This window comes from Anguilla anguilla, chromosome 6 (genome assembly GCF_013347855.1).
Source record: "Anguilla anguilla isolate fAngAng1 chromosome 6, fAngAng1.pri, whole genome shotgun sequence".
Classification (NCBI taxonomy): Eukaryota; Metazoa; Chordata; class Actinopteri; order Anguilliformes; family Anguillidae; genus Anguilla; species Anguilla anguilla.
This window is the reverse complement of record NC_049206.1, coordinates 4,038,712-4,054,059: the sequence shown is the minus strand read 5'-3', so window position 1 is coordinate 4,054,059 and position 15,348 is coordinate 4,038,712. Positions and strand designations below refer to the sequence as shown.

Genomic DNA, 15,348 nt, shown 5'->3' with positions numbered 1-15,348 from the left:
AAGGGATTGCGAAGGCTTCCTTTATTGACTTGAAGTGCAATATCCATAACATTTATTGCTTTATAACTCAGAAATATGCGCACGAGCCTCAATGTCGATAATTCAACAGGAACGGAGTTTTTTTTTTTTTTTTTCCAATACAGACAATTTTTGTTTTAAAATAGGTTAAAAGTTAATGGGGAAAATAAAGACAACATTTCGGACTCAATGGATTTCATTAGGTTTGTTTATTAATTGTTCATTAATTACCTGCACATTACAAAAATCTAGATCAATCCTTCGGTTGTAAATACTTCTATAACACTGAGGGTTGTTGTGAGAAGGGGAGGGGGAAGGTCTTAGGACTCCTCTCAGATTTTAAGGGGGTCATGGCTGGGTGCTGGACTCCTCCCAGGTGGGGGCTGCACGCCAGGGGGTCATCAGGCCTGTCCACCCCATTTAATAATGGGTTTACAAAACAGGCCGTCACTGGTCTGGGGAACGGACTCCAACACCCAGCATGCCATGGGACGGGAGAGGAGAGGAGAGAGGAGGAGACAATCAAGCAGAGGAACAGAGAAAGGGGTGGGGGTGGGGGGCGGATTCGAACTGAGAAATGTTTGACAGGCTACAGGTAACTGGGGAGATCTTTTTCCACCACCTGTGTAGAGAGAGAGAGAGAGAGAGAGAGAGAGAGGGAGTGAGTGAGTGAGTGTGAGAGAGAGAGAGAGAGAGAGAGAGATGCAAACCAATGTAAAACATAGCAGTGGCGGGTAACACCGATGTTGTTTTGTAATGTTAAACTATCAGGCAAGGAAGCGGGTCCATCGATCACCAGGGCAGGGACACAGCCCGGTTAAAGGACCGGGACAAAGCAGGCACCAGGGCAAGCTCTCATTCAGCATTAGGGCCAGTGCTTTGTATATATGTTTATATGGAGCAGCGAAAGCATCAACTCACACTGGGATCTTCCATCGGAGAATACCTTTTCACCACCTGTCCCTCGCGGTTGATGAGAAACTGAATAGGAAAGGGGGGGGGGGGGGGGGGGGGGCGGGGGGGGAACAAGCAAAATGAACAACACTATACTGGAACAGTTCACAATTACACTACATCACGGACATTTAGCAGACGCTCTTATCCAGAGCAACTTACACAACAACACGGTGAGCCATTCATGCAGCTCAACATATACTAACAGCAATTCAGGTTCAGTACCATACAAAGCAGTGTCCTAACCTGGGAATCGAACCTGCAACCTTCCGGGTACAAGCCCAGTTCCCTAACCATTACCATACCATTACAACACCCCACCACCCTTGCCTCATCACCCTGCCTTAAAAGTAAAAGTAAACGGACAGTTTATTCCAAAAGGACTCAAGAGGCCATCGCAGCAGTCAACAGGGAAGTACCGAGCATCAGAATCGAGAAGACATAATACTACAGTTACTGTAAAAATCAAATCGCACACAGCCACACAGTCGGGGCGACATAGCTCAGGAGGTAAGAGCGGTTGTCTGGCAGTCGGAGGGTTGCCGGTTCGATCCCCCGCCCTGGGAGTGTCGAGGTGTCCCTGAGCAAGACACCTAACCCCTAATTGCTCCCAACGAGCTGACTGGTACCTTGCATGGCAGCCTTTCACCGTTGCTATGTGAGTGTGTGTGTGAATGGGTGAATGAGAGGCATCAATTGTAAAGCGCTATATAAATGCAGTCCATTTACCATTTACCATTAGCCAAAACACAAGCATGCAAACTTTAACCGGAGCTCAATGTATTAAAAACAAAAACCAGTCTTTTTTTTTTTGTTTTGTTTTGTTTTTACATGAAAACTCCCTGAAGGGTCCTTCCTGCCATACTCCTGCTGGTGGGGGTCAATTAACGTATCCTACAGTTTCCTGCGTGATGCAAACAGTCTGCTTTGAAAATTAAATTGCCCTACGTCACTAAAAGAGGTCAGGAGAAGTTGTTTTGACACATTTGAGCTTCATGGTGCATCGTGTGAGCGTGTGACCGAGCGTAAACAGGAGTAAAAAAAGCACAACTGTGAGGGATGTGAAACTGAACAGTCACAAGATGATTTGGAATAAGATTAAAACAAACATACAAGTCAGATGTTGGAACCGTTTAAATCCCTTAAAAAAAAAAAACCCCTAAACAAACCACTTCCTTTCTGAAGTTCTGCACAGGAAAGAGATTAATCTCAGTTTGATCCTTTGATAGTTACACAGATATATGAAGTTTAAAGACGTTGGAACAGAGGGATCCTTGCTGTCTTAGAACAGAAAACTCTTGCGGTGTTATAACATACACAAGCGACTGTGGGGTACGCTTCCACACTCATCACCAAGCACTGAAGCAGAACCAAAAACAGCACAAAAAAAAACCAGACTTACCTTAGTGAAATTCCACTTGATGTTGCTACGCAGAGAAAAAACAGACACGCATCAGTGCTCACACACTACCCAGTTCAGTGCACAGAGAGTCAACAAGCCTGCATCTCAAAACTTTCAAAGTCCATTTTTAAAAACGTTGGCTCATGGTATGTTAGCACAGTAAGTAAATTACCAGATTTCAGAGCTGGGCCACATGAGAATTTATTTCGTTTGTTTTTTAATCCCCCCCCCCCCCCCCACCACAGAAAGGGGGAACATGAAAGAGACTAAAAAATAAATAAATAAATAAAGTTTTGTAAACTCACTTTCCCAGAGTGCCTTTCCCTTTGGGTTGTTCCTTCATCCATTTCCAGAGGGGGTGGGCGTTCTCCCCGTTCACATCGATCTTACTGAAGAGGTCGAACTCAGCATGGTAACCCTTGGCAAACTCCTTTATCTGTTCCTCTGTGCCCGGTTCCTGAAGGAAGAAAAGAAGAAAGAAATAGGTAGAGGAGGGAGAGAGGGAGGAGGAAAACAAGCAAAGGACGGGCAGTTCTGTTGGCTCTTCCCCGTGACTGCATCACATAAATTAAAAATCACAGACATGAGCTGGCATAACAGCCTTGGTAATGCGATTACGCCGAGCTAGCTCAAACCCAGCTAACAAACTAAGAAAAACGTTCTCACAACGTTGCTGCAGCGTTTGTGGCATTTACATTACATCTATTTGCCAGACGCTTTTATCCAAAGCGACGTACAAAAGTGCATTTCATGGTCACGGACAACTACAAAACACGCGGTTCAATAAGATACAGTACTTATTTCGTGCAGCTATTTCTAGCCAAACGGCGGCAACGACGCAACACCGACAAAACATTCCAGTAGCGCTGCGAGAACGTTCTGCGCCGGCTGGGTTAAGGAGCGGAGCGGGAAGCTCGCCGTTTCCCCGGGAGACCGCGGCGGTTTCGATGAGAGGCGCCGGAGCGCACCTTCGGCTTATGGGATTTCCTATCGCTATGGCAACGGATCCCACACCTCTCTCCTCGGGGAACCCCCCCCCCAGCCGGATCCAGGTATGCGCCGTGCTCCGCCCTCGAGCTCGCCTGAGGCCGCTAATTACCTGTGTCAGGTGTGCCTGTGGGAGAACACACTGAATACCTGGAGCTGACCGGAGGTCCCTGAGGACGGGTGTAGAAGCCACAGGTTGTTTTTATCCCTGTAAAAACCTGTCCCTTTGTGTCCCTACACCACGGCTGCCCCAACCTGTCCCTGGTGCTCTACTGTCCTGTAGGATGTTGAGCTGCTAGACAGTAGCATCAGGAGTGCCAAATTAAAATTGAAATGAAAACCTACAGGAGGATAGGTCTCCAGGAACAGGGCTGGACAGCCCTGCTCTGACTGCTGAATGAGGTGTGCTTTGTTAGGGTCGGAGTGGAACTCTACAGGACGGCAGATCTCCAGTAACAGGGCAGCCCAGCTCCTGACCCAGGCCCAGAGCCGTACCTGTTTTCCGAACTGGTTGCAGGGGAACCCCAGGATGCGTAAACCTCTCTCAGCGTACGTGGCGTGCATCTGCGCAAGCTGAGTGTAGTTTACGGGGGTCTTGCCTCATTTGGAGGCGACGTTAGTGATGATGCAGACGTCGCCCCTGCGCAGAAAGGGGGAGGGATTAGAACGTTCTTAACTGGACATTCTAATGCTGATGTAACAATCACTGCTGGTAACTGAAACTAATGAAGTTCTAGAACACTAACTTCGAATTTTGAAGAAAAAAAAAAAACACCTAATTCTGCTCACCTGTACTTCTCCAGAGAGACCTCGTTGCCGTCGATGTCGTTGGCCGAGAACTCGTAGATGGATTTGGCACTTCGCCAGTCTTCCCCTTGTGTCGCCTATGGCAGAGGAGGAGGAAGATGGTAAATGGACTGCATTTATATAGCGCCTTTATCCAAAGCGCTTTACAATTGATGCCTCGTTCACCCATTCACACACACACACACACTCACTCGCACACCAACGGTGAAAGGGTGCCATGCAAGGTGCCAATCAGCTTGTTGGGAACAATTAGGGGTTAGGAGTCTTGCTCAGGGACGCGCTCTTACCTCCTGAGCTATGTCGTGTGCGCGTGTGTGAGTCTGTGTGTGTGTGTGTGTTAGAAAGAGAGAGTACATAGTCTGCTGTGCCATAATTCGCAGTGGTTTGATTTCGGTTCTCCTTATCAATTACACGCCAAGCTTGACTCATGGGACTTGTAGTATCGTGTAGTATCACCTCAAATTGACTTAATTATTTCAGATGCCTTTTCGTAAACTACAATAATTTTATTTATTTTTTTAAATGCTACCAAACCTGCCAAAGTGACTTGTAAGGGTGACAGAGTTACACGCCAGTAGCTAATTCTACTCACAATCAGGTGCTTGCAGCGAACATGTTGCTAGGACGCCGAACGCAATGACTCCTCTTACATTCATATACCATACCCACAGGAGACAGACCAGAGCAGAGGATTCTGGGAAAAGTGTGGCGGTTAGGTGAACAAGGTGTGGGGAAACAGTCTATGGGAGGAAACCCTTCTGGCGCCTTCATAACAGCGATTGTGCCGCAATCTTTGCCGCGGCACAATCTTCCTCTTCACCCAGTTTACAACCGCTCCAAGATCATTTTTCTTTTTTTTTTTTTTTTTTTAAAGGGGAGTGACTCAGCTCTTCTTCTGTATTTTCCAACTTTATTTGGACAGGGAGAGCAGTGAGGGAAAAAGACAGAGATGGGCTCACAATACGGGAAGTACGGGGGTGGGGGGCGCTTCTCCAAATGTATAAACATGAAAACAACTTTTAAAAGGGACGTAATTTCCTTAAAAATGATGTTTTCAAAACAATAGGGTGGCACCCCAATGCCTGGAGTTAGATTAAATACATTTGTGTATATAATTAACAGATCGAGTTCCACTGTTCTTTAGAAAGGCACAAGGCAGTAAGTAATGCGCTGCCGCTGTCCACTCTTCAGTAGGCTACAGACATGAAACATGTGATGTGTACACTAAAGATTGCTGTCGGGTATTTTATTGTATGTAATTTGACCCCCTAAATAAGATATGGGCACAATGACGTTGCGCTTGAACTGCCTCGCGCACACTGCAGAAGATTGTGGCTGCAATCTGATGTTAGGTTGCAACACACACCACCGCACTCTACTCCAGATTAGTTCTGGTTTTGTGCCACGAAAAAACTCGTTTCGCTGGCATATTTTTGCCGACCTTTTACACTGGGTGCTTGTATGAATCACCGTTTCCCCTTTCATATGCACGCAATAGTTCACGCTGATCATGACACACCTGTGCTTCTGAACACACTCCGTTGGCAGGCCCAGCTAGTTAAATAAGTCGTCACTGGGAGCAATAAGCTTTGTCATTAACAGAAACCGACCCTCTTACAAAACATGGTTGATGGTGACAAACGTAAAATACATGCAACAACAAATCTAACAGTGGGATGCGTGAGTCGCCCGCATAAGTTGGCATGCGAAACATTTTTTTTGGGTAGTATAGGCCCCAAATTGTTATAAGGAGATGAAAAGCAGATTCATGTGACCCACACACATGACCGTCTGCGGATTCAGTCGGTATACCTCTTGAAAGCCGGAAAAGAGACCGGTCCTGGCTTGTCTAGCTACGATTTAAACATTATCCAACTGGCTGCCCCGTTCCACACAAGAAAATTGGCTTCAATGGTTTCCAGATTAGTTGCACAAGACACAATGAATGCTCGGGCTAGTTAGCGTGCTAACGTTAGTCTAGTTAACTTGTATTTTGCTCGCAAGCTAGCAGCTGAATTTAAATTAGTCAATTGCATTTCATTGATTAGCAATCGTTACGTTTTAAACACATCATCGGTTAGCTCGTTTCTTTATTTTCATTTAGCATGCATGACGATAACCGGTCACATTGCTGACGTTAAACTACTTCCAAAAGCCGGTGCAAGCTAGCCTACGTTATTAAGACTGGCCAAATAAGCTTGTTTAAAACCAGTTAGCTCGTAAAATTGGTGGCAAACATCGAGCTAGTTGGCTTGCTTTAAAATGTCAGAATCACAACACCGTCTTGTGGATTAAAACGGGGCCCCGATTTCGACACAATTTTACATTTTCAATGCGTCAGGTGAGTCACCGTCGGACCTATTTGAACGTGGACACCACAGAGCGCAAGAAATGCGTACCTTTGACCTGTCAATGACACATCAATAGCCTTGTTATGATTAAATCTACTGGACAACACTTAACTAGACAAATGCAATAGTTACTATACACATATCTACAAGCGAACAACCGCTATGAGGCACAAAAAACATACCATTGCTCTGACGACCCCACGACTCCCTACGATCCCAAACACTACAGCACGTTTAACAACCCACATAATGCTGTATTACAGCTGGCTCCGCCCACATTTAAACCCCGCCCATCAAGCAAATCATTTCCCAGCAAACCCGAAAGGGGTGGGGCCACGTCCACACGACGCAACGCCGCAGTTTTTGTGTACATGCAAACAAAATTCCTTTATATCACTGCACATATTGTTGCACAAGACTGCTATGACCTTTTTTCTCTTCCAAATTTTGCTTTGTGATGTCAGTAGCGGGATGTATTATTCCAACTAAGCCCCTGTTGTGTGAACGCACATTAACGGTCATTAAAATGGAAATAAACCATTCATTGTTTTGTGTGTCTGAACCTTATACGGTCTATGGTCTGAACGAATGGGGTAAAATTACGCGTACCAAATGCTATAACGAGGCAGAATTGCAGAAATAATATAACGAGGCAGAATTGCAGAAATAATATAAGCAATAATAAATACAAACAATCGTCACTGAAACTAAAATGAAACGAATAATAGAAAAACAATTTAAATAAAACTCCACTATAATAACTAAGCTACAAAGTCTTGCTTGGTGTTTTGCTTGCAAACTACCTTTCCTAAATGACACGACGTATATCAGATTATCTAAAGATTCCTCTAGTCTAAACAATAGCTCAAACAGACTGTTATAAAGATGTCTTTCTTCTGGTCTTACCATCATGCAATATACTGTATGTAACACATAAACTGTGAACAATTTAATTAGTATATTGTTCATTTTAACTAGGTCTGCTATACATATTTATGAAAATATTCAAATTGATTAATATGTTTGGCACTGCCTTAATCGTATAATATAATAATGAAACGATATAACTACATCGGTGACAATAAAAAAATTGTAATTCACACTCGGAATGATTTTTTAAGATGGAAATTACCAACATTTTCATTCGCTTTTAACTCACCATTCTTTCGGAATACAGGCAAATATATGGACACCCGTATGGGGTCCAAAATGCACCCACGTGATCGCCTGGCTACGGAAGGAAGCGATTTGTAGGGAGAATAGAAAAAAGCGTGGCCGTTATTTGTTGATTTTCCCTTCATTAGTGAAAAATAACAAGAACACGCCGTTATGGATGATGAGGAGGAGACTTACAGGTTATGGAAAATTCGAAAAACAATCATGCAGGTGAGTGAAAAAATGCTTTTTAAAAATGTTATTCTCATTAATAGATATTTAGTCACACTGAATTAGCTAGCTGTGTAACACTGCTAGAAACTTCTGTCGTGAGCTAACGTTAGATAAAACCCATCTGATCATTTCCTTCTGCTGTTGTGTTATGAAATAGACTTGCGTGACGGCTAGATGATTGCACATCTATTCGTTAAAGTAGTTAGCAATCTATGTAACTTGTATCCTCAAACTTGTGTCGTTTGAAAGGCTATTGTTTTTAAATTCGGTTGCTTCTGTGTGTGCGTGCGTGTACATATTCAGGGATGTGCGATATAGATATTGCTTATATATGTGTTTCATTGACTGTAAGTGTGTATAAACGTATCTATAGACCGTGTGTGAGAGATAGAGTTGGAGGCAACTGCTTAGAAGTGCCGCTGTAAACTTATACTGAGTCTCCTGTTACAGCTGTGTCATGACCGCGGTTACCTGGTGACCCAGGACGAGTTGGACCAGACCCTGGACGAATTTAAAAGCCAGTTTGGAGACAAGCCTAGCGAGGGTCGACCGCGACGCACAGATCTCACCGTGTTGGTCGCCCATAACGACGACCCGACGGATCAGATGTTCGTTTTCTTCCCAGGTACGCAGTGGCAAAAGAAAACTCTGGAAAACATCCCGTTTTAGGGGATGGCGTCTAGACTTCCTACGGTTTACTTTTAGGCAGTGCTGCTGGCAGACGTGTAGACACGTGCTGCAAGACAGTTGGTTAACACTAGCTAAACTGATCCATCCCGTCTCGTGCAGAGGAACCCAAGGTTGGCATCAAGACCATCAAGATGTACTGCCAGCGCATGCAGGAGGAGAACATCACCAGAGCGATCATAGTGGTGCAGATGGGCATGACGCCGTCCGCCAAGCAGGTGCGCAAAATGCCGTTCCAGCGCCGCTAATAATAAAAATCGCGTTGTGTCCTGTGATTTTTCCATGCCTAACCAGACGTTGGCTTTTCTTCCCAGTCCCTGGTAGACATGGCTCCCAAGTACATCCTGGAGCAGTTTCTGCAGCAGGAGCTTCTCATTAACATCACAGAGCACGAGGTGCGTGGATTTTAACGGAATGATGAGACCTTCCTGTTCATTGCCTTGCAGTTGTCATGGCGATTAACATAAGCAGATGTGTTTAGTCAGGGTAGTGGGGTGGGGGTGTTGGGGGGGGGGCAGTCAGAGTCATAGATGGACCACTCTGCCATTACCTTTGTGGAGAGACTTACTCAAACAAGCATGTGGCCGTTTAGATCACAAAGCAGTTCGGTTTAGTTAATCAACAGCCATGAACTACCACAATGATTTGCAAGAACTAAAAGTTATTAAATTATATTAAGGAAAGTTCAAGATTTAGAACAAAAGTCCAGAGGTTATGTGGCTTTCCTAGACTGATCTTCTGACAGAAATGGAGCCTGCCATTATACTGTACATTTTATTAATTTAGTCTTATTACTTATTTTATTTCATTAGTGGTTTACTAATTAATGATTTGCCGTTTGAGTGACTGACTGTTGGTCTGGTCTGACTTTTTGCAGCTGGTCCCAGAACACATAGTGATGACAAAGGAAGAAGTAACCGAGCTCCTGGCACGATAGTATCCTTTCTGGCGCATGTGGGGCGGTCGTGTCCAATAAGAGACAGGCGGGTGGTCGTGTCCAATCAGAGACAGGCGCACATTGATTGGCGCATATCCCAGAGGTCAGGGAAACCAAAGGAGTTGGCAGCGCTGTGGGTTCACCTTTGAGTTCAGCTGTTTAACCAGGTTCTCTTCGTTCCACGGCTGCTTGCAGAATCGTGCACACATTAAGGGTCAGTGAATAATGCTATGAATACAAAACACTGTATGCTTGTGTCTAAAATGGTGTTACGGACTGCTGAGTGGCTCATCCTGGTAAGACCCCGTCTCTGTGTGACTGGCCTGTGTCTGATTGGACGGCTCGATGGCCTTTTGAGCCGTCAACGGTGACTTCCAGGGCAGCTGCTCTGCCAGTGAGGCAGGTCCTGCCCTCCAAGAGTATGAGCCAATCACAGCAAACCCTGCCTCCATTCAAACTTCTTTATCTGCCTTTCTAACCGCTACGATGTAAGACCCTTCGGCTAGCCCTTGCCGTTCGGAGGTGAATAGCCAAACTTAGCCTCACTTAGCTTGCATAAATTTGAATAAAAACAAGAGAATCGGAAACAAGTTGTTTTTGTCACATTTGTCGTTTAAGAAAATATAACCCGTGTGGGCAGGTTTTTTTTGCGGGTGATGGGCTCGTACTCTTGAAGGGGCGTGACGTGTCCCACAGGCAGCAGCTGCCCTGGAAGTGAACCAAAGAGGGCTCAAAAAACACCCAACGAGCGAGCCAGCAGCTGCACGCCGTCGCCCCCTCTGGTCAGTCGGTGCATTGCGGCGTGCCACGCCAATGAGAAGAGAAGCATTGTGCAGGTGTAATGCCCATTTTGGCGGTGGTTCCTTGACGCGGCAGTAAACTGAAGGAGAGCCAGTTGCCCAGGATACAGGCGGGGGATCCGGTGGCCCGATACTTCGGCCTGAAAAGGGGGCAGGTGAGGAAGCCGCTCGGCATCACATCACATTACCGCCATTTAGCAGACCCTCTCATCCAGGGCGACTTGCGCACTTTCTTAACACACGCATTTTTCACGTAGTATCCATTTACGCGTTACGTTTAACACTTTTATCCAAGGCGACACACGGTAAGTGCATGCCAAAGGTCGTTGGACGACTACAGAACACAGGTCTGATAAGGTACAATACTTGTTATCTAAGAGTTATCCACAGCAGTTAAGTCTAGTTCACACAGCAAGCATAGGCTAGGTCGGAAAGTTATACATGCCGAAGCGATGCAGGTTAAGTACTTTGCAGTGCCCCAGCTGGGAATCAAACCTGCAACCCTTAGGTTACTAGCACAGTTCGCTAACCACTACACCACACCCCGTCCCCCAGTTGACTGACGTGAGAGCGGGGCTTCGCGAATGGGCAGAGATACAAAATACCGGTGAAGCAGTGACCCCGTACGAACTGGTCCTTAAAAGGAAACGTGCTTCCCTGGGTTGGGTGGGAAACGGTGTCCTAATTGCTGTTTGCTGATTGGTCAGGTGGTGAAGATCATCCGGCCCAGTGAGACTGCTGGACGCTACATCACCTACAGGCTGGTGCAGTGAGGTACGTTTGGTTTTGCAGTCAGCCAATCGCTGTGTTTGCTAAAGCTGTAGGTTCTGGCCCACATTTTTAAATTTTAGCCAAATTAAGGGTGTAATTCAGTTGAAACCCACCACATTCCTGCTAACATACTTCTTCATATTTTCCTTTCAAATTATACAGACGTCACACGGACATCGATTGATTTGGATAGCTTTCAATTCCTGCTCTGCATCTTTTGATTCAAATTCTGTACTATCTCTGTGCTGTAAAAAGCAACTAGGTATGGATGTTTTCTTAAGCAGTTAATTATTGGAAATGTAAAATCTTTACCTTTGGTGTGTTTCTGGTCTGCAGTTTGTCACCCTGACCTCCAGGGGACGCTAGTGATCCTGTCCTGTGGTTTTTCCACAATGGAATGAGACTGTCTTGAAAAGAAAAACATTGTTTTGTGCTGCATATTAATGAAGAGAATTTTTTTTCTCCAATTTTTTCTCTTTTAGTTGTTTTGTATTTGTACATTTCTGTTTTTAAACAGATGTAAGACCTGTGTCAATCGAATGACAATGTCACTGAATGAACAAATTAAAGGCTTATTTACAAGCTTCTTTGGTGTGAGTTGGAAGCTGGTGTGTTTTCAATTCAGGAAGGAGACATTCAACTGCTGACTAGACAAATAAAACGGAATTAATCAGGGGGAAAAAGCAATGTTTGCGACGTCACTGCGCATCTACATAAACACCACACATGATCTGAGTCAGTAAAAAAAAGAAACTAAATAAAAATAAATAAATTTTAAAAAACAGAAGAACAGGTCTTAGTGTTTCGTGTAGCGTTCGTTTCTCACGGTTACACAACTTTCAGGATGTTTTGACATACATAACGCAATGTTCAGAAGGCAAAGCCACGTTGGTAACGACAAAACCACTAAGTTTACAGTGGCCGTTTGAGTGTTCGTGAGCATAAACTTCCATCGATGTTGTAGGAGCACCCCCACCTCCCACCCAGACATGGCCACAACTAATATTAATGAGACTGTGGTCGTGTCTTCTGTGTGTTTTTGCACGTCCGTTTCCAAAGCCTCCATTTAAATTTCTTTTTTTTTTTTTTGTGTGAGAATGTCAGTTGCAATACATTTAGGAAGGGAATGGAAGTTCTTTAATATTATCAAGTTTAAGCTTACTATAGAGGCACATGTACAGCATTTATGCTGTGAAATCTCTATTAAATGAATAAATTAGAATAAATTAAAGGGGAAACCCCCTCACCCCAGCCAAGTCTCTTGACCTTGGTTTTTTTTTTCCCCTCCCCGATCTGGGGTCCTCAATATTGTCCAAAAAGGGCCGGTGTGGGTGCAGGCTTCTGTTCCAACTGAGCAGTAACACACCTGATTCTGGTAATCAGGGCCCTTGGCGAAGACCCTAGTGGTTGATTCGTAGAATCAGGTGTGTAGCTGGAAGAAAAAGGCTACACCCACACCGGCCCTTTTTGGACAAGATGGAGGAGCCCTGTTTCAGATCCTTGCTGTGCCCCTGCTCCCGTGTTTTGGGACCCAGCAGAAAATCAAATGCTGAGTGCACGGAGATATCCTCAGTGTCCAGCAGGGGGCGGCAGTGTGACACGGTGGCTAGGGGTCTATTAGAGAGACTGCAGTCTGTAACTGCAGTCTGTAACTCCGTGGTTTCTGACCCAGTTTTCATAATAAACGTGCCCCTAATTTACAGATGAATCAAGTCCCTGGATTGCCCTGTAAATAAAAACAATATGGCAGGATCAAACCAGGCATGGTCATTTTCTTCCCTTTTTGTTTTGCATTTGCGTTGACGGGAAAATAAACGGTGTTTTTAGTGGTTTGCAAATCTCCCGGCCCGTTTATGCAAATTTGCATTCTGCGAACCACACCTCTAATCCTTGCTGGAAAAGACATGGCGTGCCTGCGCTGAGGATCACAGGACACTGCAAACCTTTTTATTAAACCGAGAAGGCGCTTAGCGTCCAGTTCTCTTACTGGTGAGGGCGACTGTTAGTGGTTTATTTAATAAAAATGTCACTGCACTGCAACTGAATAATGATTACCCAGTTATAACTCCAATATAGATTAACCGTCTCAGCTTTAATGCAGTTTTGTGGTCTAGAGGTTTAAACCTGAGGTTTAAACTCCAGCTAAGCACACTGCAGTTGAACCCGCGTGACCACACCGCGTTGAGTAAAACGGAAAATGAAAAAGACGACATAACTTTCCGTTTATGCGTACCGCACATACCATCTAGAAACCGGTCCTAAAGTCCGGTAAATGGATGCACGCTGGTCGTGTTGCTGTGAATGTGGGGTCGTAGCAGCCTTAATAATGCCCAGCCAATCAGAGCAGAGACGGACCTCGGAGCCATTCTGCGTAACAGCGACCGTCAAAACGAGCAAACTGACACACCCGAGAGCTCCGCCATGTTGATTTCCGCTCGCGGCGTGTTTTTCAGTTGACAGTTCGCGGTTCTCAAGGTGCCATTTCCTGTTTCAGTGACAATATGTCAGGCTTCTGTCAGGTTTCCAGAGCACGTAGGCTTTAAGGCTTTGGGGTTTTTCAAAATTTTTTACAAGTAACATCTTGCACCTGCGTCTTCCTTAAACTTTCTGCTGGTTTGTTCTTCCTGTTTCTCAGTTTCACTCTGCAGACAACTCCACCATTGTGCATTGTTCCTCATGCGTTCCTGTATTTACGTATGTATATTTCTTTGTATATATTTGGATTTGGGCTTTGAACCATTTTAGCAACCAGCTGTTTGGGGGGCTGAACCAAGGAGAAAGGGAAAAGAGATGATAACCCCAGCCCACCATGTTGAAACACCACCTCAGACTTTGCTGTTCCTTTAAAGTAGAAAATGATGCAGTTTATTCAATAAAATTATACACACTTCCCCTTTTTCTTTTTCAATCTGAATATATAGTACACATTGGTCTCAATTTAAAAATATAACTTAAGCACAAACAACATTCTGCACTCACCACGTGCAGCAACCGTATTTTCTTTTAAAGCCCTTTAACGTAATTTTTTTTTAAAAAAAAGCTCACAAACATATTTAAATAGAATTGAAACCCCTTGATTGAAGTTATAAAAAAATCTTCTACAAACAACAAAATCTAAACTGAAGCGTCTGCTTTCGTTGCCATGGGAATAACACCCTTGCCCTAATCCCAGAATCACTGCAGAACTCTGGATTGTGATGCCACAATAGGAATGGCTCTTGGACAGTATCCTCCATATAGAGGCTAAGCTAGATAGCAGCACAGCAGGACTGAACAGACAACACTGTGCACAGCAACACATCTACAAAAATGTGTGACACACTCACACACAGAGAAGCCAGCTTTTGCACTGCCCCCCCCCCCCCCCCACGACTCCACACATTTTGTGGTTTGTGGCAGCCCAACTCTCCCCCTAAAGTATTTTAAGAGGCGTTTATTATTATGTAGGTCAAAATGCCCCCAAAAAAGAACCAAAAGCTGAAGTCAGAATGGAGTACTCTTGCAGCAGCAGGGACGTTGCTAGGGGGCTACGCTCTGACTCTCTAAAAGAGGGTCAAGGTTTTCCGCCATTTTGTTCTTAGCGCGCATGCTAACGGGAAACATGCAAATAAATAAAAAGCTTAATCAAAAAAAAATAAAAAAAGCATCAGAAAATCCAGGAATGCTCTGATCACACGTTTTGGTCACAGCGTTGCAGATACGTGCAGGTACTTGTCTCCAGGACCTTACTACATCACCTTAAAATGCACCACATTAAAAACTCACTGGGCCAACAGTGCAACAGCAACACTAACAGAGCAATAACCAGGGAACCACAGGGGACAGAGGAGGACAAACAAGCAGGCACAACCCTGAAATATACTCTTACCAAAACACATTCTTACCATATATATATATGTATATATATATATATATTCCACAGAAGTGTAATATATTACAATGTGTCATAACTGCATATTTGTCCATACGCTGCAGCACTGCAATGTCCTGATAATGTATTGTACATTTAAACAAGTCAACATGTTCCATTCCCAAAAGGGAAGAGTGCTCGTGACACATTGTCAGGGATCAAACCGCACACACAGGCCTCTTATTCAGAATCACTGAACACCTGTCCCTCTGGCCCCAAGGTTGCACAAGTTCGATATCACCTGCAGGCTTTAAGAAATATAAGGTTCTTTACGTTGCAATAATAACAGAAACTGAAATGAAAAACACAGCAAAACACTTCCACTTCCAAGCGTA

At 44.5% G+C, this 15,348-nt stretch overlaps 2 protein-coding genes across 4 annotated transcripts; one reads left to right on the top strand and one right to left on the bottom strand.

The window, feature by feature from the left end:
* Nucleotides 1-208: 208 nt before the first annotated feature.
* Nucleotides 209-7,703, bottom strand: gpx4b (glutathione peroxidase 4b). Of its 2 annotated transcripts, none has more exons than XM_035422676.1 (7): nucleotides 7,679-7,703; nucleotides 4,151-4,245; nucleotides 3,857-4,001; nucleotides 2,680-2,831; nucleotides 2,375-2,399; nucleotides 940-999; nucleotides 209-640 (listed from the first exon to the last, which is right to left on the bottom strand). In XM_035422676.1, the coding sequence occupies exons 1-7, from the start codon at nucleotides 7,679-7,681 to the stop codon at nucleotides 608-610; spliced, it is 513 nt and encodes a 170-aa protein (XP_035278567.1). In that variant the 5' UTR covers nucleotides 7,682-7,703; the 3' UTR covers nucleotides 209-607. The 2 variants fall into 2 exon arrangements, with proteins under 2 accessions (XP_035278567.1, XP_035278566.1); XM_035422675.1 differs by lacking the exon at nucleotides 7,679-7,703 and adding an exon at nucleotides 6,702-6,839.
* A 30-nt stretch (nucleotides 7,704-7,733) lies between these two features.
* Nucleotides 7,734-11,690, top strand: polr2ea (RNA polymerase II, I and III subunit E, a). Of its 2 annotated transcripts, none has more exons than XM_035422674.1 (8): nucleotides 7,734-7,905; nucleotides 8,359-8,533; nucleotides 8,698-8,813; nucleotides 8,910-8,990; nucleotides 9,473-9,531; nucleotides 10,409-10,487; nucleotides 11,040-11,106; nucleotides 11,266-11,690. In XM_035422674.1, the coding sequence occupies exons 1-7, from the start codon at nucleotides 7,849-7,851 to the stop codon at nucleotides 11,103-11,105; spliced, it is 633 nt and encodes a 210-aa protein (XP_035278565.1). In that variant the 5' UTR covers nucleotides 7,734-7,848; the 3' UTR covers nucleotide 11,106; nucleotides 11,266-11,690. The 2 variants fall into 2 exon arrangements, with proteins under 2 accessions (XP_035278565.1, XP_035278563.1); XM_035422672.1 differs by having other exon boundaries at nucleotides 7,735-7,905; nucleotides 11,440-11,690.
* Nucleotides 11,691-15,348: the final 3,658 nt, after the last annotated feature.